Below are 25,771 nucleotides of genomic sequence, written 5' to 3'. Positions count from 1 at the left end.
AATAAATATTATTATTAATATAAATATAATAATAAAGCCCAGGAGCAAGTCATCAGAACAAATGCAATTAAGGCCAAGATCGAAAAATCAGCTGATGACCCAAAATGCAGACTGTGCAAGGAAACCGACGAAACCATTGATCATCTCCTCAGCTGCTGTAAGAAAATTGCATAGATAGACTACAAACAGAGGCACAACTACGTGGCCCAAATGGTTCATTGGAACTTATGCCTCGAGTACCACCTTCCAGCAGCAAAGAACTGGTGGGATCACAAACCTGCAAAATGATTGGAAAATGAACATGCAAAGATACTGTGGGACTTCCGGATCCAGACTGGCAAAGTTCTGGAACACAACACACCAGACATCACAGTTGTGGAAAAGAAAAAGATTTGGATCATGGATGTCGCCATCCCAGGTGACAGTCGCATTGACGAAAAGCAACAGAAAAAAATCAGCCGCTATCAGGACCTCAAGACTGAACTTCAAAGACTCTGGCAGAAACCAGTGCAGGTGGTCCCGGTGGTGATGGGCACACTGGGTGCCGTGCCAAAAGATCTCGGCCGGCATTTGGAAACAATAGACATTGACAAAATTACGATCTGCCAACTGCAAAAGGCCACCCTGCTGGGATCTGTGCGCATCATCTGAAAATACATCACACAGTCCTAGACACTTGGGAAGTGTTCGACTTGTGATTTTGTGATACGAAATCCAGCATATCTATCTTATTTGCTGTGTCATAATAAAATAATAATAATAATAATAATAATAATAATAATAATAATAATAATAATAATAATAATAATTTTATTTTTATACCCTGTCCCATCTCCCCGAAGGGACTCGGGGCGGCTTACATGGGGCCAAGCCCAGGCAACAAGCAATATAAAACTCAGCAATAAAAACAAATAATAAACAAATAAAATCACCAACTCACGCTTGCTGGCTGCTCAGGTATTGCAGGTTGTCGTCCTCCAGCATCTCAGGTTTGAGGCTACCACCATAGAAACGATGCTCTAAAGCCAATAAAAGAGCACCATATTTCTCTGCCAGGGTCACGTGATGACCTGAAAACAGAAAGAAAAAACATTTACTGGGAATAACCTACGGATAGTCTGGTAACGGAGTCACTCTCTCCAACTTCCCCTATTTAGCAGGGAACGGTCTCCATTAACCCTCTGTTGTCCCACTATCTCATCTGCCTTTTAAAATGTCCTGGTTTCCCTCTCCTCCTCCCACCTTCCCCCATTTTTCTGGATTACGTCAATTACTAGGTATTCTGTTTCCAGCAGTGGTACTTACTTACCCTTTAGCACCGCGTATTCAGATAAGCGGCCCTCGCCCCCGATGAAGAGGAAGACGGGGCCGCCGTGTCTCCAGAACCCAGCATTAACCCAGTATCGCTGTGGATTGCAAGGAGAACAAATGAAGAACAAATTATTTATTTGTTTATTTACAGTATTTATATTCCGCCCTTCTCACCCCAAAGGGGACTCAGGGCGGATCGCAACACATTCATATGCGGCAAACATTCAAAGCCATTTATGCACAGACAAGACAGACAATTGTACATAGAAAGAGGTATAGGCTTTTCCCATCTTCAGCATCTTGGAGGCTTGTGCAAAGGGGGGCGGGGTGTGCACTCATTCCATCTCCCTGCCAAAGAGCTTTGTTTATAAACTTCCTCCTTTATCAACTCATCGGCATTTCCTTATGGGTGCCTTTCAATACCTCACCGCTTTTAAGTGGTACCTATTTATCTACTCACATTTTGCTTTCGAACCGCTAGGTAGGCGGAAGCTGGGCTAAAGGCCAGGAACTCACCCTGACCCAGGCTTCGAACTGTCAACCTTTTGACTGACAAGATTTTACTACAGCTGGTGGTTTAACCTGCTGTGCTAAAGCCAAAGACTCGCTGCAGGGAGAATTTGGGTGATGATTATAGAGTGATCATTTGGGGAAGAATTAGACTCCAGTCTTGGTCACATTCAGTGCTTTTCACCTTTCACATTCCCTTCCATTAGATATCTAATCAAATGTACAGTAGAGTCTCACTTATCCAACACTCGCTTATCCAACGTTCTGGATTACCCAACGCATTTTTGTAGTCAATGTTTTCAATATATCATGATATTTTGCTGCGAAATTCATAAATACAGTAATTACTACATATTACTGCGTATTGAACTACTTTTTCTGCCAGATTTGTTGTATAACATGATGTTTTGGTGCTTAATTTGTAAAATCATAACCTAATTTGATGTTTGATAGGCTTCTCCTTAATCTCTCCTTATTATCCAACATATTCGCTTATCCAATATTCTGCCGGCCCGTTTATGTTGGATAAGTGAGACTCTACTGTATTATTTTTGGACTCCAGCTCACAGAATTTCACATTTGATATGTCTGGGCATACGGAGCCCCCGGTGATGCAGTGAGTTAAACCACTGAGCTGTTGAACTTGTTGATCAAAAAGTTGGCAGTTTGAATCCGGGGAGTGGGGTTAGCACCCACTGTTAGCCCCAGCTTCTGCCAACCTAGCAGTTCAAAAACATGCAAATGTGAGTAGATCAATAGGACAGCTTCTACGGGAAGGTAACACCGCTCCATGCAGTCATGCCAGCCACATGACTTAAGAGGTGTCTATGGACAACGCCGGCTCTTCGGCTTAGAAATTGAGATGAGAACCAACCCCCAGAGTCGGATTCAATTAGACTTAATGTCAGGGAAAAACCTTTACCTTTACTTTAGTATTCTCTGCCAGAGAGCACTAATGCCTCCCCAAACTACAGATCCCGGAATTCCACAGAATGCAGCCACAGCGGTTAAAGTGGGATCAACCTGCTATAACTGCATAGCATGAAAGGATCCAAATTCTACAACTCCTGAAATCTCCTAGTCAATGCAATTCCTAGAATTCCCAATACACAGTAAGTACTGGCTTTAGAAGTATTCAGTCTTTCCACCTTAAATATTTCCAAGGATTTCAGAGGTGAGCTTTTGGGGTCAAGGACCTGCCTTCATCCACTTGCTGCTACTTCTACCCCTAACCAGAATTTATTTTTCATTTATTTATTTACAGTATTTATATTCTGCCCTTCTCACCTCGAAGGGGACTCAGGGCGGATCACAATGTACAGATACATGGCAAACATTCAATCCCATACAACATACAGACAGAGACAGAGACGAAGACACAGAGGCAATTTTAACATTTTCCAGCTTCCGGCTTCATGAGGGTATGCTCGATTCCGGCCACAGGGGGAGCTGCTGCTTCATCATCCACTGTGAGACCGAGTCCTTGATGGATTACTTCCCCATTCCTTTTCACACACTGCTGGACAATTTTTATGGTGTTGTAAATTAGTTGAATTAGCCTCCCCACGTAAGCGTAACCTAAATTTCATTCTTGATAGATGCAACTATCTTTCGGGTTGCTTAGATCAACACCGAGCTGGGCAATTTTTAATGGTCGGGCGCTCAATCTGACGAAGGCTGGCTTCGAATTAATGACCTCTGGGTCAGTAGTGATTTATTGCAGCCAGCTACTAACCAGCTGCCATACATCTCAATACATCTCAAAAGAGTGTCTCCATACTCGTAGTGCCAAAGTACATATGGGCATTTCTCTGGCTTCTCCCTCTCAATCCTTTCCCTGTTGTATTTTCTTACCTGGTTGAATGTGGCTTGGTTTTTCTTGTTGTAGTGGTCCAGATGTTGGCGGATGAAGTTCTCCATGAAGTGGTCCCATTTGGTGAGACTCACTCCCTGGTCCAAGTGGAGAAAATGGTCCTCTTCCAACAGGCGTTCCTCGCGCTGCTCTAGGATCCGCTGGCGGAGCAGGTGGAAATATTGCCCTGGGGTTGGGAGGAAGAGAAACCCAAAGGTGGGTGAAGACAGACATGTCTATCCAAACTACACTCAACAACATATTTTCATTCCACAACCTCCGATTGTCCCTATTTGGCAAGTACGGTCCCAGTTAGTCCTCTGTCATTCCGCTTTTCAAATCTCCCAGTTTTTCTTGCTTTCTCCCACTTTTATTCTTCATTCTCAAGTTACTACAAACTGAGTGCATAGTGAAAAGTATTATTATTATTATTATTATTATTATTATTATTATTATTATTAAACTTTATTTGTACCCCGCTAGCATCTCCCGAAGGACTCGATGCGGCTTACAAAGGCCAAGGCCTCAACACACAATATAACAATACAAAACAAAAAGCAAATTAAAAACAATTAAAACAGTATAAACCACAAGCAATAACAATACGCTAAACACAATAAAACTGGGCCAGGCCAGAGTAATGGGTTAACGATTAAAAGTGCTGATGTGACAGGTGATATATAAGGCTTATAGGGCAAGTGCAAAGTGCGATATGCGATCTTAATTCTAATAAAGTGCTTATGGGACTTGGTATTGGAGATTTCCTATTAATCTGGGAAGGCACATTGCAAAGTAGTTTGCATTCAATGTGTTGTTGAAGGCTTTCATGACCAGAATAATTGGGTTTGCTGTGAATTTTTCCGGGCTGTATGGCCATGTCCCAGAATCATTATCTCCTGATGTTTCTCCCACATCTATGGCAAGCAGACCTCATTCATTTATTTTCATTTACAACGTTTATATCCCACCCTTCTCACCTCGAAGGGGACTCAGAGCGGCTTACAAGTTATATGTACTTATTATAAGCATTATATATTACTACTAGCTGTGCCCTGCCACGCATTGCTGTGGCCAATTGGAATTGCAGTGAATAGCCTCGCTGCTTCAAAGCCTGGCCGTTTTCTATATAGGGCATCCTTGCTACACCAGGTTGAATGAGATGGAGTAGCCTTGTGGTTTCCAAAGCCTGGGTTTGAAGCTGCAAGGATGTTCAGTGTTAATCAAGGTAGGCCACAAAGGGGTTGATATATGTGTGGAATAATGTCCAGTGTGGTAGAAAGAACTGTTGTCTGGTTGAGGCAGGTGTTGCCATGGATCTCCTTGATTAGCATTGAATAGGCATGCAGCTTCAAGGTCTGCCTGGTTAGTACCTGGAAGAATCCTTTACTGGGATGTGTTAGCTGGCTGTGATTGTTTCCTGTCTGGTATGTCCGGATGTGTATTTGAGGTATTTTGTAAGTGTAATGGTTGTAGTGTTGTATTTTTAGTATGGGGCTTCCCTTTTTCCCCCTCTGTCTGATGGCAGTGTTTTTGTTTGTTTATGTGGTATGGCGTTGTCTCCCTCCCCTTTTCTCTTCCTTCTCCTGAAGTTTTTTAAGTTGTGTAGTTTTTGTGGGGATCCTGCTGTCCCATGGTGTCTCTTTCCCCTTGGTGATGTCCCTGATGGCTGCATTTTGGGACGTACCTTGTTGTTGTAGTGTGTTGTTGGCTGTGGAGAGACTGGTTTTTTCTTCTTCCCTGCTTTTGTCTCCGGTGGGGGGAGGTGAGAACTATGGACGGCAGAAGTGGGGAAGGGGAGTGATGGTGGCTCCTGCGGCTGGGAGGGGGGGCGGTTTGGAGGTGAAATACATCATAGGTGAAATACGTCGATGAGTGATGGCGGCTCCAGTGGCTGAGGTGGGGGGGGGGGGGAGTGTTGGGAGTTTTTTTAAGAGAAAGGGGGCTGTTCTTGTCTCCAGGATGGTGTGGATGGTGTGGGAAATGGCAGCGACGTTTGTGGTGCGTAAAGGATTGCGCAAAAGAGGGGCCGTTGAAGGGGAGGGGTGGGGGTTCTGCTGTCTGTGCTCGGACTGGCCTTTGGCGCAGGCGCAGATGGAGCATTCCAGTTTTTGGGGTTTTTTTGCCCCATGGAGGTTAGGGATGTGTAGCTTGTTTGTAAGAACGTAGAGACGTGGATGAGGAGTTGTGTTGTCAATTTTCTAGGTTTGGGGGGCCTTTAGTTTTGTTGTTTTGCCCGGTGGAGCGACACCATTCTCCTTTTACATATATAGACTAGCTGTGCCCGGCCACACGTTGCTGTGGTGAAGTATGGTGGTATGGGAAATAAAGTATTGAGGAATTGGTGGTAGTTAAGGTAAAGAGTAAAGGTTTTACCTTACATTAAGTCCATTATAAATGGGTTATATAGCTGTGTGGAAGGGCCTTGGGTCTACACTGCCATATAATCCAGTTAAAATCGGATAATCTGTATGTTATAGGCAGTGTAGAAGAGGCCTAAGTGAGGCCTAACTCTTCCTGTCCCCTGGGCTGAGTGGGTTGCAAGGAGACCAAGTGGGCGGAGCTTAGCCTTCTAACTGGCAGCAATGGGATATAAACAATTATTCCTCTCCCTCTAATTAGAACGTTATTTTTCTTTTCTTTTTGTTGTATAAACATAGAGGCATGGATGAGGGGTTGTGCTGCCAAGTTTAGTGTTTCTGGAATGTGTAGTTTTGTTGTTTTGTCCTAGGCCAAAATTTTATTACCCTTTTATATATATAGACTAGCTGTGCCCGGCCACACGTTGCTGTGGCAAAGTATGGTGGTATGGGAAATAAAGTATTGAGGAATTGGTAGTAGTTAAGGTAAAGGGTAAAGGTTTTACCTTACATTAAGTCCATTATAAATGGGTTATATAGCTGTGTGGAAGGGCCTTGAGTCTACACTACCATATAATCAAATCAGATAATCTGTATTTTATAGCAGTGGGGAAGAGGCCTAAGTGAGGCCTAACTCTGCCTGTCCCCTGGGCTGAGTGGGTTGCTAGGAGACCAAGTGGACGGAGCTTAGCCTTCTAACTGACAGCAATTGGATAAAAACAATTATTCCTCTCCCTCTAATTAGGACTTAATTTTTCTTTTCTTTTTGTTGTATGAACGTAGCGGCATGGGGTTGTGCTGCCAGTTTTAGTGTTTCTGGGATGTATAGTTCTGTTGTTTTGTCCTAGGCCGAAATTTCCTTATCCTTTTATATATATAGATTGTACTATGCCACTATATTGCAATATTAATAATATTACATGTAATGTATCATATAGAATTATTATTTTATTACATTGTATTATTATTAGTAGTACAGTAGAGTCTCACTTATTCAACATAAACAGGCCGGCAGAATGTTGGATAAGTGAATATGTTGGATAATAAGGAGGGATTAAGGAAAAGCCTATTAAACATCAAATTTGGTTATGGTTTTACAAATTAAGCACAAAAACATCATGTTATACAACAAATTTGACAGAAAAAAGTAGTTCAATACGCAGTAATGCTATGTAATAATTACTGTATTTACAAATTCAGCACCAAAATATCACGATGTATTGAAAACATTGATTACAAAAATGCATTGGATAATCCAGAACGTTGGATAAGCGAGACTCTACAGTACTATATTGTATTACAATATTATGATCAATATTATATGCACATACAATATATTATATTATTAGCATAGCACAATATTAGCATTATATATTATTATATTGTACTATGCCACTATACTGCTATATTTGTTGTGGATGAGTCTCCGAGTAGTATTAACAACAGGGAGTTGGAGTTTAGGCAGGCAAAAAGGTCTACTCAGGAGCAAGACTCTATTGAAGAGCAACAGCAGAAGAAATGCGGCAAATATTTACTGAACCCACTGAGGAAGGGTTTGATGTGGATGATGGGTTTGGCAATGAAGCAGTTTCTATGAGAAGTGATGGGAGTGACACTGATAGGACTGGGGATGAGATGGATTGGACAAAAGTAGCAGAAGTGAGAGAATTGCGCGAGGAGCCTACAAGTAGTGACATATTTAGAGGGTTTGTTGGGGATGGAACTTGGAGGGAGGATGATCTGTCTGCTGTTTGGGAAGATGTAAGTAGAAGCAGAAGAAGGGCTGCTTGGCAAACAAGGCAAAGAGAAGCTCGGGCAGCACAACTGGCAGCTGAGCGTGGGATGTTGTCTGATTCTAGTTTGGAAGAGAATACAGGAGCAGCTGAGGTTGGGCGGTTGTCTGATTGCAGCTCAGAGGAAGGTTTGTAATGTAAGGTGGGTTGGTTGCAATGGGGACTTTGCGACTAGCAAAGTGTATGCTGAATTGCCTGCTACGCTGTTGTAGATGAAGGGAGAGATAACGCAAAGAGAGATCCTTTTGAGAGGCCAAAAAGTCCGGTTTATTATTTCAGCTGAGTCCCTGGAAGTGGAATCTCTTCCAAAAGCTTTCCAGAGAGACGAGATCAAGGTGTTGACTTGCCTTTTATACATTTTCAGACAAAGAACATGCTTCTACATACATCTCGTCATTAGTACGTCACTTCACATGCTTACATACATGGACATAAATATGCACAATCAGCATTTTCCTATCTAAGCACGCTAAAAGCTTGTAGCAAGTCACAGATACCAAAAGAGAGATCCATCAAGAGGCCACTCTTGACCTGTCAAGCTGTACTAGGAACCAATTCACACTGGAATGTATAGAAAACTGCCCCCCCCCCCCCCCGTCTCCCAGCTTGTCCTGTCAGCTTGTGCATCCCTAAAATCTAACACAGAGAGAGTCTCATTTTTCTACATTTCACTGCTTCTAATGTGCATACAATATATGTCTAAAAATCCATATTTTTCAGTTCTTCATCAACGCTGGGTTGTGACTTTGGTGAGTCCTGGGATTCCTGAACTTCGTGGATCCTTTTGGGACATTGCTACTGTTTTGGCTGGGACCTTAGATCACTTCTGGACATCACTTTCGCTCACTGGCCCTGACCTTGGACTGGACGTTTGAAGCTGTTGCTGTAATCTGTTTGTTGTGGATGACTCCTGAACTGGCTTGACTACGACCTTGTTACATCCTGGAACGGGTTTGCTGAAATGAGAGCGAGTGCTTTTCCTTGCTGTGTATTTTGTCAGTGGGTTGGGATTTCTTAGGATTCTGGGACTCTGTTTTGGACCAGTGGGCTGTGCTTTGTTTTTGGAATACTATTTTGCTGCTGTTAGGCATTTTTGACTGTTTTGAGCTGTACCTACAATAAACTGTGGCTTCTTTACACTTGAGACTGATTTGTGGCGTCTGTACCTTGACATTATTAGCAATATTACATGTAAGACCTCACAACCTCTGAGGATGCCTGCCATAGATGTGGGCGAAACATCAGAAGAGAATGCTTCTGGATCATGGCCTTACAGCACGGAAAACCCACAGCAACCCAGTTTACATTCAAGTAATTCAGTGGAAAGAGTTTTTCATTCCAGGTTTGTTAAACATCCTAGAACTTTGGGAATGTTCCCCCGTTCATATCATATTGTTGTTAGAACAACATTGCGATACACTGGTAAACATTGCGATACACAAAACAGCCCTGATGCCACGTAGGTGAGATAACAACACATGATTTTAGGTCTGCATCACCTTTCCTCAAGGTAAATTACTCAGGATCACACACCCGCAGTAGATAAGGCTGAAGCTACATCATCCTATTGTCTACCTGCCCAAATGAGTAACACCTTTGCACGCAATCTCCAAAGAGATCTAAGCCAAGGAGTTATAATTTGTTGATGCACCAGTTGAAGACTAAAGACTACGACTTCTGTGAATCTCTAACAGTGAGCCATGGTATTTAAAGTGTATTAATTCTACAGGTAGAAGCACCTAAAATTGTAATTTAGGGCAGGAATGAGGCTCAGGTGGGCTTCCAAATATTGGGCTGCTGGAAGCTGCAGTCCTATTGCAGCCAATTGTTATGTGCCTTCAAGTTGAACTAAATTAATAATAATCCTCTCCTAAGGTTTACTTGCCCACTATTACCTCCAGAACTTGCTGAATGAAAGGTTGGAGGTTTGGATCCGAGGAGCAGGGTGAGCTCCCACTGTTAGCCCCAGCTTCTGCCAACCTAGCAGTTTGAAAACATACAAGTTCAAATAGATCAATAGATACTGCTTTGGCAGGAAGGTAACAGCGCTCCATGCAGTCATGCCGGCCACACGACCTAGGAGGTGTCTACAAACAACGCTGTCTCTTTGGCTTATAAATGGAGATGAGCACCAACCCCCAGAGTTGGACACGACTAGACTTAATGTCAGGGGAAAACCTTAACCTATTACCACTACCCTGTTTCCCCGAAAATAAGACATCCCCAAAAAATAAGACCTAGTAGAGGTTTTGCTGAATTGCTAAATATAAGGCCTCCCCCGAAAGTAAGACCTAGCAAAGCTTTTGTTTGGAAGCATGCCCGGCGCCTGCCAAACAAAACACCATAGCATGCAGGATTGGTACATGTACATACCAGTTGTATATGGAAATAATGGTAATAACAAGAAATTCTTGACAGGAGTCAGTTTGTCTGGTCTAGTTATGTTGGTTTGTGATGATAACTACTGTACAGTATAGAATAAATGTTCGTTTTTTTGTTCAACAATAAATGTGAATTCTTTTTCATGGAAAAATAAGACATCCCCTGAAAATAAGACCTAGCACATCTTTGGGAGTAAAAAAATAATATAAGACACTGTCTTATTTTTGGGGGAACACGGTATATGTCAATTCTGTAGCTATAGCTTTTAGGAATTGTGTGAGTTGAAGTCCAAAACACCTGGAGGGCCAAAGTTTGTCTATGACTGAGTTCTTGAATACACATTCTAAGAAACAATAATAATAATAATAATAAAACTTTATTTATACCCCGCCACCATCTCCCCATGGGGACTCGGGGCAGCTCACAATGTTACAAAAGTAACAGCGCAAATACACCAACCCTCCTGTCGCCACTGCCTGTATCCCAGACCCGCCTGGTGGGAACAAGGGAGAGGGCCTTTTCTGCTGTGGCCCCTCATTTGTGGAACTCACTGCCCATCGAAATCAGGCAAGCCCCCACTCTTTTAGCCTTCAGGAAAGATTTAAAAACCTGGCTTTTCCGATGTGCTTTCGGAGAGTAACTATTACACACTTCTTTTGTTACTCCCCCCAACATCTATCCTCTAGATTGTGTTTCTATCTTATGTCCCTGTTCTCCGTGGTTGTATTCTTATCCTTTTCTCACCCCTAGTTTTAACTAAGTGTCTCATGCGGCCTGCCCTGTTTTTATATATATATATATATATATATATATATATATATATATATTGTGTTGCACTGTACATGATTATTTATTGTATTGTTTAATTGTATTATGATATGTTGTTTTATATTTTGCTATATTGTACTGTTCTGGGCATGGCCCCATGTAAGCCACCCCGAGTCCCCGTTGGGGAGATGGTGGTGGGGTATAAATAAAGTTTTATTATTATTATTATTATTATTATTATTATTATTATTATTATTATACATAGTTTAAAACACAAGAAGATAATAAAACAGATGTTAAAACAAAGGTTTATACAACAGTAATAATATCAAACAACCACCAATGCCATTCAGTCAACTTCAAAGGCTCAGCATGTCAGAATTCAAACCCAGAACCACCCGAATGCCAATATAATAATAATATAATGAAACTTTATTTATATACCGCATCTCCTTGCAATATGGGACTAAGCCTTTGAGTTTGAGCCCAATTGGGACTTACCTGCTTGAGCCAGAGAGAGCATTGCCACTAGTAGGAAGGCTCCCCCAAACAGCCTGCCAGAAGAGACCATGCTGCATCACTTCCTAGAATCACCAGAGTCGAAATGATGGGATGGGGAGTTCCAGGAGAAAGGGAACTGCAATCACCCCAACCCAAGGTCCAGCTTTAAATACTCTTTCTCTGTTCTCCTCACATGACTAAGATCCTTCCCACCCATCTCATGACACCCCTTGGAGTTGCAAAACACTCTAAAGTTTCTCTTGTTCCTTCTATTATTTCCATGCTGTCATGCAAAGCTGCCCATTTTAATAAAATGCTGATTTTTGTGTTGTTGTTTTTTTTTTTTAAAAAAAGCAAACTTGCTGAGGAAGTATCTCCTTCTATTACCCTATTCAATTTCTATATATTGGAAGGTTCTCTTAAAAGCGCAGGAGCCAAGTGGGAAGAAAAGTTGGCAACCTCTAGGAAAGGTAACCATCGGGAATCTGGAATGAAGAATGAATCCAATCCAGCAGAGTAGGGCCCCTTCTATACTGCCATATTAAATCGAGATTATTATTATTACAGTAGAGTCTCACTTATCCAAGCTAAACGGGCCGGCAGAAGCTTGGATAAGCGAATATCTTGGATAATAAGGAGGGATTAAGAAAAAGCCTATTAAACATCAAATTAGGTTATGATTTTACAAATTAAGCACCAAAACTTCATGTTATACAACAAATTTGACAGAAAAAGTAGTTCAATACTTAGTAATGTTATGTTGTAATTACTGTATTTACGAATTTAGCACCAAAATATCACGATATATTGAAAACATTGACTACAAAAATGGCTTGGATTATCCAGAGGCTTGGATAAGCGAGGCTTGGATTAGTGAGACTCTACTGTATTAATTTATTTACAGTATTTATATTCCGTCCTTCTCACCTCGAAGTGGACTCAGGGTGAATTACAATGAACATATACATAGCAAACATTCAATGCATTATTAGCCATACGACATAGACAGATGCAGAGGCAATTTAACATTTTCCAACAGAGTAGGGCCCCTTCTAATCTGTCATATAAAATCCAGATTATTTATTTATTATTATTATTTATTTGTTTGTTTACAGTATTAATATTCCATCCTTCTCACCTCGAAGGGGACTCAGGGCAGATTACGATGCACATATATATGGTAAACATTCAAGGCCATTATTAGACATACAACATATAGACAGACACAGAGGCAATTTAACATTTTCCAGCTTCCGGATTCATGAGGGTATGCTCGATTCCAGCCACAGAGAGAGCTGCTGCTTCATCATCCACTTGTCCTTGATGGTAGTACTTCCTCATTCCTTTCCACACGCTGCTGGCAGTTTTATGGTGTCGTAAATTAGTTAAATTATCCTCCCTGCATAAAGCGGTACCTAGAATTTTCTACTCAGCAGATGCAACTGTTTTTTGAGCTGCTTAGGTGGGCAGTGAGTATAGGCTATATTGTCAAAGTATTTACAGCACAGAAGTAGTTGGATGGAAGCAGTGGAATGCAGAATGAAGAGACACGCAGAGACGTTGGTAAAACTATTTACAAAGTTTTACTGTATCCAGCAATAATCAACACAAACAGACTTGCAGACGACAGACGAACACAGGACTGCTCTGTTCTCCAAAAGAACTTGACTCGAACTCTAGGCAGACAAAACTCAATTGAACTGAACTGATGCAATCGTTATGCACAAAACTTTGTGTCTGGATACTCCCTAGTTCCAGCCACGCATCAAGGTCATCATAGCTTCTTGGCAATTAACTCTTTCCACATTATGATACAATCTGGAAGATGCAATCAGTTGCAATACAAGCATGGCACAAATTGCATTTAAACACTATCAATACACAAATCCCACATTAACAATTATTAACTGTCATCTGACCTGGGCTTTAATCCCATGACCTCTTGGTCAGTAGCGATTTATGGAAGCTGGCTACTAACCAGCTGTGCCACAGCCTAGCCCTCCTTTGAACTAGATTATATGGCAGTGTAGACACATATAATCCAGTTCAAAGCAGATAAAGCCAATTGTCTGCTTTGATAATCTGGATTATATAGCAGTGTGGAAGGGGCCTAGCCTAGAAGGGGCCTTCTTTTTCATAGAATCATAGAATCATAGAATAGTAGAGTTGGAAGAGACCTCATGGGCCATCCAGTCCAACCCCCTGCCAAGAAGCAGGAAATCGCATTCAAAGCACCCCCGACAGATGGCCATCCAGCCTCTGCTTAAAAGCCTCCAAAGAAGGAGCCTCCACCACAGTCCGGAGCAGAGAGTTCCACTGCCGAACAGCCCTCACAGTGAGGAAGTTCTTCCTGATGTTCAGGTGGAATCTCCTTTCCTGTAGTTTGAAGCCATTGTTCCGTGTCCTAGTCTGCAGGGCAGCAGAAAACAAGCTTGCTCCCTCCCTCCGCCCTATGACTTCCCTCACATATTTGTACATGGCTATCATGTCTCCTCTCAGCCTTCTCTTCTGAAGGCTAAACATGCCCAGCTCTTTAAGCCGCTCCTCATAGGGCTTGTTCTCCAGACCTTTGATCATTTTAGTCGCCCTCCTCTGGACGCTTTCCAGCTTGTCAACATCTCCCTTCAACTAGGGGCCGGGCTGTGGCGCAGCTGTTGAGCAGCTGCCTTAAATCACTCTGACCATGAGGTCATGAGTTCGAGGCCAGCCCGTGGCGGGGTGAGCACCCGTCAATTAAAAATAAAAAATAGCCCCTGCTCGTTGCTGACCTAGCAACCCGAAAGATAGTTGCATCTATCAAGTAGGAGATAAGGTACCACTTATAAAGTGGGGAGGCAAGATTAACTAATTTACGACCTGGAATGAGGAAGTGCCGTCAGAGTGGATGATGAAGCAGCTGCTCCCCCCTGTGGCCAGAATCGAACATCCCCTCAGAAGAACGTTAACTTGCCTCTGCGTGTGTCTCTCTGTCTCTGTTTGATGTGTTTATGGGCATTGAATGTTTGCCCTATGTGTGTTATAATGTGATCCGCCCTGAGTCCCCTTCGGGGTGAGAAGGGCGGAATATAAATACTGTAAATAAATAAAAATAAATAAACTGTGGTGCCCAAAATTGGACACAGTATTCCAGGTGTGGTCTGACCAAGGCAGAATAGAGGGGGAGCAGGACTTCCCTGGATCTAGACGCTATTCCCCTATTGATGCAGGCCAGAATCCCATTGGCTTTCTTAGCAGCCGCATCACATTGTTGGCTCATGTTTAACTTGTTGTCCACGACGACTCCAAGGTCTTTTTCGCACACACTGCTGTCAAGCCAGGCGTCCCCCATTCTGTATCTTTGATTTCCATTTTTTCTGCCGAAGTGAAGTATCCTGCATTTGTCCCTGTTGAACTTCATTTTGTTAGTTTTGGCCCATATCTCTAGTCTGTCAAGATCGTTTTGAATTCTGCTCCTGTCTTCTGGAGTGTTGGCTCTCCCTCCCAGTTTGGTGTCGTCTGCAAACTTGATGATCGTGCCTTCTAACCCTTCGTCTAAGTCGTTAATAAAGATGTTGAACAGAACCGGGCCCAGGACGGAGCCCTGCGGCACTCCACTCGTGACTTCTTTCCAAGATGAAGACGATGCATTGGTGAGCACCCTTTGGGTTCGTTCGCTTAGCCAATTACAGATCCACCTAACCGTAGTTTTGTCTAGCCCACATTTTACTAGTTTGTTTGCCAGAAGGTCGTGGGGGACTTTGTCGAAGGCCTTACTGAAATCCAGGTACGCTACATCCACAGCATTCCCTGTATCGACCCAACTCGTAACTCTGTCGAAAAAAGAGATCAGATTAGTCTGGCATGACTTGTTATTGGTAAATCCGTGTTGACTATTAGCAATGACCGCATTTGTTTCTAAGTGTTTGCAGACCACTTCCTTAATGATCTTTTCCAGAATTTTGCCTGGTATCGACGTGAGGCTGACCGGACAGTAATTGTTTGGGTCGTTCTTTTTTCCCTTCTTGAAGATAGGGACCACATTCGCCCTCCTCCAATCTTCCGGGACTTCTCCCGTTCTCCAAGAACTCTCGAAGATAATTGCCAGTGGTTCTGAAATAACTTCCGCTAGTTCCTTCAATACTCTTGGATGTAGCTGATCTGGCCCTGGGGACTTGAATTTGTTTAGAGAGGCCAGGTGTTCCTGGACAACTTGTTTGCCTATTTGGGGTTGGATTTCCCCCAATCCTTCCTTAAATAGTAGCTGATATTTAACGGAGGTACCTTTCACTCTGTTAAATAAAATCCCACATTATCTACTTTGAACTAGGACATATTGCAGTGTGGACTCAGATATTCCAGTTCAAAGCAGATATTGTTGGATTTTCTGCCTTGATATTCTATGTGGAAGGGCCCGGAGAGACACTAGGTTTCCCACCACTAGATGGCATTGCATCCTCATCTTTTGCTGGCCTTTCCAACCTGGTTGAAGCAGATTCAACCCAATGCAGCTTTGTGTTCAGGTCTTTGCTTGTCCAAGGCGTTTGGAAACCACAACCAGAAAGAGTGCTGAGTCTTGCAAGACCTGAAACATTATCGCATGTATTACATTAATTCACAAACAACACAGACAAGCAGAAGCCTCCCTGATTTTACTATTTGTTCCAGCTCATCCAAGTGTAGTCTGGGGAACCTACAGATAATGTCATCTTAAACCGTTTAGGTTCTTTAAAGTGCTATATCAGCAGCTTGGAATGGTCAGCATGAAAGAGTAAATGTAACATTATCTATGCATGGGACCAGATAACAACATCATAATCAAATTAGGCGTGGGACAGGAGAGAAATGGGGCGGAAAAGACCACCGGTGGTGCAGCGTGTTAAAGCGCTGCGCTGCTAAACTTGTGAACCAAAAGGTCATAGGTTCGAATTCTGGGAGCAGAGTGAGCGCCCACTGTTAGCCCAAGCTTCTGCCAACCTAGCAGTTTGAAAACATGCAAATGTAAGTAGATCAATAGGTACCACTCTGGTGGGAAGGTAGCGGTGCGCCATGCAGTCATGCCGGCCACATGACCTTGGAGGTGTCTACGGACAACGCCGGCTTTTCAGCTTAGAAATGGAGATGAGCACCAATCCCCAGAGTCGGACACAACTGGACTTAATGTCAGGGGAAAACCTTTATCTTTACCTATGTTTCCCAAACTTTGGACATCCAGCCTGTTTTGAACCTCATCTCCCATAATCCTTGTCTGTTGGCCAAACTGGCAGGGAATCCTGGGATATGAAGTCTGAAAACAGCATGGGAATCCCACTTTAGGGGAGGCACGCTTAGCCAATTTGGGGGAAAACAAGAAAGCAATTTCTCCAATTAAATTCCAAATATGTGTCTTGAAGACACTTCTCAACTTGTCAATTTCATAGGGTTTACTTAGGCAAAAAATACCTTCCCCTGAAATATAGCCTTCTGGTAGATCCCCTTCCCAGTACTACAGATCCCAGCAATGCAGAGGACACAACCATAGCCATGTAGATGACACAACTGTGTGTGGTGGGCAGTGGGAAAAAACCCCCCATCGAATACTCAGACCAGTAGACCTCATTAGCTTTAAAGATACAGATACATATTTGCTGGCCTTGCTTTAATGCCTTCAAAACAGCTGGCTAATATCTCCTGCCCCTTGAAAAATTCACAAGGCAAGCTTTTCCTAAGCATAGAAATTAGGTTTATCAGAGTTGATCCTCCCAGCCAGCTCATAGAAAGGAGTTGGAGAGGGGAGGGGCGAATGTGATCAAACTTATTAGATTTAGTCTAATATATAATACATCTGAATCAGGCATCACACTGATCAACTTGCAAAAGAATATAGGGTCACCAGATAACCCTGATTAGAATGGATATATCCCTTTAACTGCACTTTAACTGCTATGTCTCAATGCTGTAGAGCAGGCATGGGCAAACTTCGGCCCTCCCGGTGTTTTGGACTTCAACTCCCACAATTCCTAACAGCCTACCGGCTGTTAGGAATTGTGGGAGTTGAAGTCCAAAACACCGGGAGGGCCAAAGTTTGCCCATGCCTGCTCTAGAGCCAGCGTGGTCCAATAGGTTGACGTCTGGAAGATTGCTATGGAATAATGGGAGTTGTAGTTTGGTGAGACACTAGGACTCTTTGGCAGAGAAGGCTCCAGACCTTGTAAAGCGACAACTCTCATGATTCTATAGCATTAAACCATGGTAGGAAGAGTGTAGATGCTCCGCTCCCAGTCTCAGACAAAATCTAACCCTTTCTGAGTAAATCTTGAGCAAGACTGGTATAGTCTTGGTCTATATTTTTATTTATCACTAGCTGTACCCGGCCATGCATTGCTGTGGCCCAGTCTGGTTAAATGGAAAAGAAAGTAAAGAGAAACAGCTGGTTTCTAATATATGTAATTCCATAATGCTTGTAGGTTTCTAATATATGTAATTCCATAATGCTTGTAGGTTTCTAATATATGTAATTTCATAATGCTTGTGGGTATACAATGTTTTTTGTTGTTCCATTGTCTGTGCAAATATAGAGAATGTCTGGTTTGACGACACGCAACATATAATTGTCCATGTGAGAAACAATCCGTGTGTAGATCTGGAACACAGAAGTCGAAAGATTGGCACTGAGCGTAAATTATGTAGTACTAGCTGTGCCCGGCCACGCGTTGCTGTGGCAAAATATGGTGGTATGGGAAATAAAGTATTGAGGAATTGATGGTAGTTAAGGTAAAGGGTAAAGGTTTCCCCCTGACATTAAGTCCAGTACCTATTCATCTACTCTCATTTGCATGTTTTTGAAGTTTAGGGTTCGCAGAAGCTGGGGCTAACAGTGGGGGCTCTCTCCGCTCCCCCAATTCAAACCTGAGACCTTTCAGTCCAGAAGTTCAGCAGCTCAGCTCTTTAACACGCTGTGCCATCAGGGGATATTATTTCCTAAAGGTTGTGAATATACACTATTTTTGATTTTCTTTTGTCTGTGTTAGCTGGCCCTGATTGTTTCCTTTGTGGAATTTCCAATTTCCCTGCTTTCAGAGTGTTGCTCTTTATTTACTGTCCTGGTTTAAGAGATTATATTGTTCTGCATTATTCTATCAAAGTAATTATTTCATATTAAAGTAGAATCTCACTTATCTAACATTCGCTTACCCAATGTTCTGGATTATCCACCGCAGTCTGCCTTTTAGTAATCAATGTTTTTGTAGTCAGTGTTTTAAATTCATTGTAATATTTTGGTGGTAAATTTGTAAATACAGTAATTACTGCATAGCATTACTGCACATGGAACTACTTTTTCTGTCAAATTGATGTTTTGGTGCTTAATTTGTATAATGATTACCTTATTTGATGTTTAATCGGCTTTTCCTGAATCCCTTCTTATTATCCAACATATTCACTTATCCAACGTTCTGCCAGCCTGTTTATGTTGGATAAGTGAGACTCTACTGTATAATGACAATGTTATATTTTCTGCTTAGAACTGGACTATATGGCCCCTTCTTCACAGCTGTATAAAACACACACTGAAGTGGATTATATGGCAGTGTGGAGTCAAGATAATCCAGTGCAAAGCAGATAATATTAGATTATAAATGGGTTATATAGCTGTGTGGAAGGGCCTTGAGTCTACACTGCCTTATAATCCAGTGCAAATTAGATAATCTGTGGAAGAGGCCTAAGTGAGGCCTAACTGTCCCTGTCCCCTGGGCTGAGTGGGTTGCTAGGAGTCCAAGTGGGCTGAGCTTAGCCTTCTAACTGGCAGTAATTGGATAAAAACAATTATTCCTCTTCTTATAATTAGGACTTTATTTTTCTTTTCTTTTTGTTGTATCATCCTAGAGGCGTGGATGATGGTTTGTCAAATTTTGAAGTTGGGGGGGCCTGTAGTTTTGTTGTTTTGTCGGTCGCTGGGATTCCATCACTCTTTTATTTTTATAGAATAGCGTGTATTGCTTTGACATCCAGCAGATGGTGCTGTTTTTCCTAAAAAGCATATTTTTACCTGTCACAGGTGTGAGATCTATATAATAGTAGGTATGTAAAAACAAGGAATTGCGAGAGGTGAAGTCCAAAACACCTGGGGGCCGAAATTTGCCAATTCCTGTTGTAGAGTCTTAGGAGTTGTAGTTTTTTGAAGCACCAAAACTCTTTGGCAGAAAAAGCTAAAGACCTTGTAAAACTACAATTCCCAAGATTCCGCAGTATTAAGCCACAACAATTAAAGTGGCATCAAACTGCATTTGTTCTACAGTGTTGATGCACCTCTACTTCTCCTAGCAGGCAAGGCAACAAATGCTGTATATAAAATGACTTTCAGGCTGGGTGTAAAAGAAACCCCGAATGCCCGATCACCCTCTCCCAAAGCAGCTACTCTACTCCGAATTCAAGAACGGGAAACGTAATGTTGGTGGGCAGGAAAAGAGATTTAAAGATGGGGTTAAAGCCAACTTTAAAAACTGTGGCATAGACACTGAGAACTGGGAAGCCCTGGCCCTTGAGCGCTCTAGTTGGAGGTCAGCTGTGACCAGCAGTGCTGCGGAGTTCGAAGAGGCACGAATGGAGGGCTTAAAGGAGAAATGTGCCAAGAGGAAAGAGCATCAAGCCAACCCTGACCGAGACCGCCTTCCACCTGTAATGTCCTCATTGCGGGAGAACATGCAGATCAAGAATAGGTCTCTTCAGTCACCTGCGGACACACCCCCAAGACCCTATAACTGGAGGACCATCATCCTCGGCCTATGAGGGATCGCCTAAGTAAGTAAGTAAGTAAGTAAGTAAAAGAAACCCAATAAAATTAGTGTTTACATTTGGGCCCTATCTCCAACATAATTCTTTATGTATATGCAAATACTCCAAAATCTATATCTATACACATAATAAAAGTGAAAAAAGCATGCTCCTTCCTCAGTGGAGGAGGAAGCCGCTGCTGTGGGGCCGGATAAATGGCTTTGATGGGCCACGTGTGGCCCGCGGGCTGTAGTTTGGGGGACCCCTGCATTATATGGTCAGTGGAGACCCATATAATGCAATTCAGTGCAGCTCAACTGCATTATATGGGTGTCTGCTTATATGGTAAGTGTAGATCCAGCTTGTGAGTGTACTGTATTGTCTATATGAAGAAGTCTATTCTTGCTTGGAGGAAGAGAAGGGGGGCTTCACCCCATCATTCAAGTGCTTGTTGCTGGCATGAAGATAGAAAGAGGAGGAGTGTGTCTGTGTGTGTTGGGGTCAGAAAATTTAATCTTCAAACCTGTCAGCAGGTTTTAAAGCAGAAAAGTAGACAGGCAGATTGGATGTTAATCTGCCTTGATCCCTCGGGGACAGATGGGTGGAGGAGACGCCCGGCGGAGGAGACCTTGCAAAGGTGAAGCCAGGAGGAAGAGGAGGAGGAGGAGGATGGGGGATGAAGGCAGAGCCATCCAGGATGTCTCTCCCTCCCTCCCTCTCTCTCCATCATCCAGTCCAAGCCAAGGGGCGGAAGGAGAAAGAGGGGCCAGCAGGCAGGGGAGCGGATGAGGGGAAACAAGGCTAAGCTCGGTTTAAAAACATTCCTAATGAGAACTAGATAAGGAGAGTGGGGTCTTCCTAGCCTGGCCCAGCAACGGGAGAAGGGCCGGCCTTTGTTGACTCCGAGACCCACAAGTCCATCCAGCTGGGAGGGATGCAGACCTCCCCATTTTGTCATATTGCAGCTCCCATTATCCCCCATCGTGACATCTAGGGTCACAATCTGCCAATGCTGGCCATGCATTTATCCCTCCCTGCTTCAGGGGTTAGTAGATGCAAGACGTTCAAGGAAAATATGGTTTATTTGGGTTGCTGTGAGTACAGTAGAGTCTCACTAATCCAAGCCTCGCTTATCCAAGCCTCTGGATAATCCAAGCCATTTTTGTAGTCAATGTTTTCAATATATCGTGATATTTTGGTGCTAAATTCGTAAATACAGTAATTACAACATAACATTACTGCGTATTGAATTACTTTTTCTGTCAAATTTGTTGTATAACATGAAGTTTTGGTGCTTAATTTGTAAAATCATAACCTAATTTGTTGTTTAATAGGCTTTTCCTTAATCTCTCCTTATTATCCAAGATATTCGCTTATCCAAGCTTCTGCTGGCCCGTTTAGCTTGGATAAGTGAGACTCTACTGTATTTTGAGCTGTATTTATTTTAGTTAAGGTAAAGGTAATGGTTTTTCCGTGACATTAAGTCTAGGGGATTGGTGCTCATCTCCATTTCTAAACCAAAGCGCTGGCGTTGTCCATAGACACCTCCAAGGTCATGTGGTCGGCATCACGGCATGGAGCGCTGTTACCTTCCCGCTGAAGTGGTACCTATTGATCTACTCACATTTTAATGTATCATATAGAATTATTATATTATTATTTTGTATTATTAGTATATTGTATTACAATATTATATGTACATAAAAGGTAAAGGTAAAGGTTTCCCTTGACGTTAAGTCCAGTCATGTCTGAGTCTGGGGGTTGGTGCTCATCTCCATTTCTAAACCAAAGAGCCGGCATTGTCCATAGACTCCTCCAAGGTCATGTAGCCGGCATGACTGCATGGAGCGCCGTTACCTTCCCACCTGAGCGGTCCTTATTGCGGTCCTTATATACTCACATTTGCATGTTTTCGAACTGATAGGTTGGCAGAAGCAGGGGCTAACAGTGGGAGCTCGCCCCGTTATTATTTATTTATTTATTTACTTATTGCTAATCATACATTATTTTATGATTTATTTATTTACTTCATTTCTAATCCGCCTTTCCCACCCGAAGGGACTCAAGGTGACTTACAGATCTGGCAAAAAGTCAATGCCGATAAAAACAGTACAGTAAAAACACAAAAACAGTTAAAATGATTTACATTAAGCATTAATACACATGAAACAGTATACAAAACTTGTATGGCCATGTTCCAGCAGCATTCTTTCCTGACGTTTCTCCTTTATTTGTGGCAAGCATCCTCAGAGGTTCTCTTGGCAGTGAAGCAAGTGGAGTGTGTATATATATCATCGAATCATAGAGTTGGGAAAGACCTCATGGGCCATCCAACCGCATTCTGCCAAGAAGCAGGAAAATCGCATTCAAAGCACCCCTGACAGATGGCCAGCCAGCCTCTGTTTCAAAGTCTCCAAAGAAGGATATATATTTGTGGAATATATTTGTGGATATATATTTGTGGAATGTCCAGGGTGGGAGAAAGAACCTTTATCTGTTTAAAGCAAGTGTGAATGTTGCAGTTAGCAAGCTTGAATAGCATTGCGTAGCCATGAAGCTGCAAAGTCAATGGGTTGCTGTGAGTGTTTCGGGCTGTATGGCCATGTTCCAGAAATTTTCTCTCCCAACGGTTCACCCACATCTGTGGCAGGCATCCTCAGAGGTTGTGAACATGGCCATATAGCCCGAAAGACTCACAGCACCCAGTGATTCCGGCCATGAAAGCCTTCCACAATGCAAAATCAATCACCGAGGGTATCTGCATAAAGGTCGCCTGGCCTCTGTTGCCTGGAGGCATCCTCTGTTTTTTTGGGGAGAGGATATTAACTGGCATTTGATTGTTTGCTGTCTGGAGTTCTCCTGTTTTTGAGTGTTGCTCATTATGTGAGCAACACTCACATTATGTGGTTTATTTATTTATCTGTTTGTTTATTTACCTTATTTCTATCTTGCCTTGCCCCCCATGGGGACTCAATACCATGACTTAATCTAATACAATCTACAAAAACAAGTAACTACAACAATTACAAAGCAACAATGAAATATTTGTATCGTGGATACAAAAGATAAAACACAATTTTACAATTCAGCTTGACACCACTTCAAGATCTTTAGCCTTCCTTGCTAGGGAGTGCCGTTGCCTCGCTAAACTATGAATCCCAGCATTAAATTGGTGTAAAACAGTTATAATTCTACAGTGTAGATGCACCTATAGAGCTGGAAGGGAATTCATGGTCACTGAGTCCAGTCCTGCTCAATGCAAGATCTTCAGCAAGTCGCTGTCCACCTTGTTGTTGATGTTATTGTTGTTTGTTGCAGACATACAGAGAAAACCCCATCAGATCTCTAGTCATTTGATTCCATTGCTGGATTAGGTAAAGGTAAAGGTTTTCCCCTGACATTAAGTCTCGTTGTGTCCAACTCTGGGGATTGGTGCTCATCTCAATTTCTAAGTCGAAGAGCCGGCGTTGCCCATAGACACCTCCTAGGACATGTGGCCACCATGACTGTATGGAGCGCCTTTGCCTTCCCGCTGGAACAGTACCTATTGATCTACTCACATCCGCATGTTTTTGAACTGCTAGGTTGGCAGAAGCTGGGGCTAACAGAGGGAGCTCACTCTGCTCGCCGAATTCGAACCTGTGATCTTTGGTCCGCAACTTCAGCAGCTCAGCACTTTAACACGCTCCGCCATCAGGGGCTCCCTATTGCTGGACTACTCCACCCCAAATTAACATTTCTGATGATACATTACGGTACATGTGTGTGGTTGTAATTCTGTTGTTTCTATCATTTCAGATGTATGTATTATCTATGTGCGACACTTCGCTGTATTTTGTTGGCCATCCCGAGTCCTTCGGTGTGATGACTCATGGGCCATGTAGTCCCGTTCCTAGTACTGTTGTGACAGATGAAGAGGAAAACTTGGGTTTCCCACCGTTTCTGCCGGATTTGGAGCCCTTGCAGCTGCAAGATGTTTGCCCACAAGAAGTCAGCCAAACAAGCCTTGAGCAGAAATCTCCCCCATTTTCTCACCGCCTTTATTATAATCAAGATAGAAGCGCTCGGGAGGCGACTCGCCGGAGCGCCAGGATAGCTGCCAGACAATTAGATGATTAAGTCTGTTTCCCTTGGGAAAGTTTAAGGAGTCCTGCATCTGGACACAGAATAGGTTTCGTTTCTTGTTCCCCAGAGAAAGTGTTCTTTGGCGGGAAAACAAGATCCTATATAGGTGTTTGCCACAAAGGAATCCTTGCGGAGTCAATTCGTCAGCTTCGGGAGTAGAATGTGTGTGGACTACGCTACTCCAGTTTCCAGGACCTTGCTCTCGTTCCAGCCCTGCCTTGTTCCCCGGACCTCGCCAAGGATTTTCGCCACGGACCCTGTTCTTGTTCCTCGTTTCTTGTTGCCTTGAATCAAGCCTTGTTTGCCAAGAATCTGATTGCTCTCCAGCCTTGCATCAAGTTCCATGGACTAAAGGACCTTGTCTTTTCCCCTCACTTGCTTGGCAAAGTGTGTGTTTCGGTTATTGGATTACAACTTTGGACTTTAATATCTCATATTGGACATTGTTTCCGTGGACTATATTTGACCTTTCCTGAAAGGTCTACTTCTGAACTATATTCTACACTTAATTTTATTGACTTTATATATTTCCTTAATAAAGATATTAGATAGATTCTGGTCTCTGCGCATGGTTATTGGTGCTCCGCAGTCTGGGTCCTGACATTCGGGGAGATGGTGGCAGGATAGAAATAACATTTATTATTTTACTAGCTGTGCCCTGCCACGCGTTGCTGTGGCGAAGTATGGTGGTATGGGAAATAAAGTATTGAGGAATTGGTGGTAGTTAAGGTAAAGGGTAAAGGTGTGGAGTCCAGATAATCCAGTTAAAGTAGATAATACACGTTTTTTTTTTTGTGTGTCAGGAGCAACCGGAGTTGCTTCTGGAGTGAGAGAATTGGCCGTCTGCAAGGACGTTGCCCAGGGGACGCCCGGATGTTTTGATGTTTTTACCATCCTTCTGGGAGGCTTCTCTCATGTCCCCGCATGGAGCTGGAGCTGATAGAGGGAGCTCATCCACACTCTCCCCAGGTGGGATTCGAACCTGGCAGCCTTCAGGTCAGCAACCCAACCTTCAAGTCACTTAGTTCACTACGCCATCTGGGGGCTCCAAATATAAGATTATAAATGGGTTATATAGCTGTGTGGAAGGGCCTTGAGTCTACACTGCCATCTAATCCAGTTAAAATCTGATAATCTGTATTTTATAGGCAGTGTGGAAGAGGCCTAAGTGAGGCCTAAATCTGCCAGTCCCCTGGGTGAGTGGGTTGCTAGGAGACCAAGTGGGCAGAGCTTAGCCTTCTAAACAATTATTCCTCTAATTAGGACTTTAGTTTTCTTTTCTTTTTGTTGTATCAACGTAGAGGCGTGGATGATGGGTTGTGTTGTCAATTTTTGAGGTTGTGGGGTGTTTAGTTTTGTTGTTTTGGCGGTCGCCAGGATTCCATCACTCTTTTAAATATATAGATTATTATTATTACTACTTGGGGACCACTTCTATGCACAGG

General features: G+C 42.8%; 1 protein-coding gene across 1 annotated transcript in view; it reads right to left on the bottom strand.

Moving 5' to 3' along the window:
• prss16 (serine protease 16) overlaps positions 1–11,649 on the bottom strand; it is a 41,395-nt gene extending 29,746 nt beyond the window's left edge. The window contains exons 1-4 of the mRNA XM_003222855.4: positions 11,475–11,649; positions 3,676–3,860; positions 1,310–1,406; positions 941–1,070 (exon numbers count right to left, since the gene is read on the bottom strand). Of these exons, the coding sequence (XP_003222903.2) occupies positions 941–1,070; positions 1,310–1,406; positions 3,676–3,860; positions 11,475–11,544 (482 nt within the window). The 5' untranslated portion in view covers positions 11,545–11,649. The remainder of the gene's footprint in view (positions 1–940; positions 1,071–1,309; positions 1,407–3,675; positions 3,861–11,474) is intronic.
• Between the last annotated feature and the right edge of the window lie 14,122 nt (positions 11,650–25,771).

Source organism: Anolis carolinensis, unplaced genomic scaffold, assembly GCF_035594765.1.
Source record: "Anolis carolinensis isolate JA03-04 unplaced genomic scaffold, rAnoCar3.1.pri scaffold_10, whole genome shotgun sequence".
NCBI lineage: Eukaryota > Metazoa > Chordata > Lepidosauria > Squamata > Dactyloidae > Anolis > Anolis carolinensis.
This window is presented reverse-complemented; position numbering and strand designations above follow the sequence as displayed.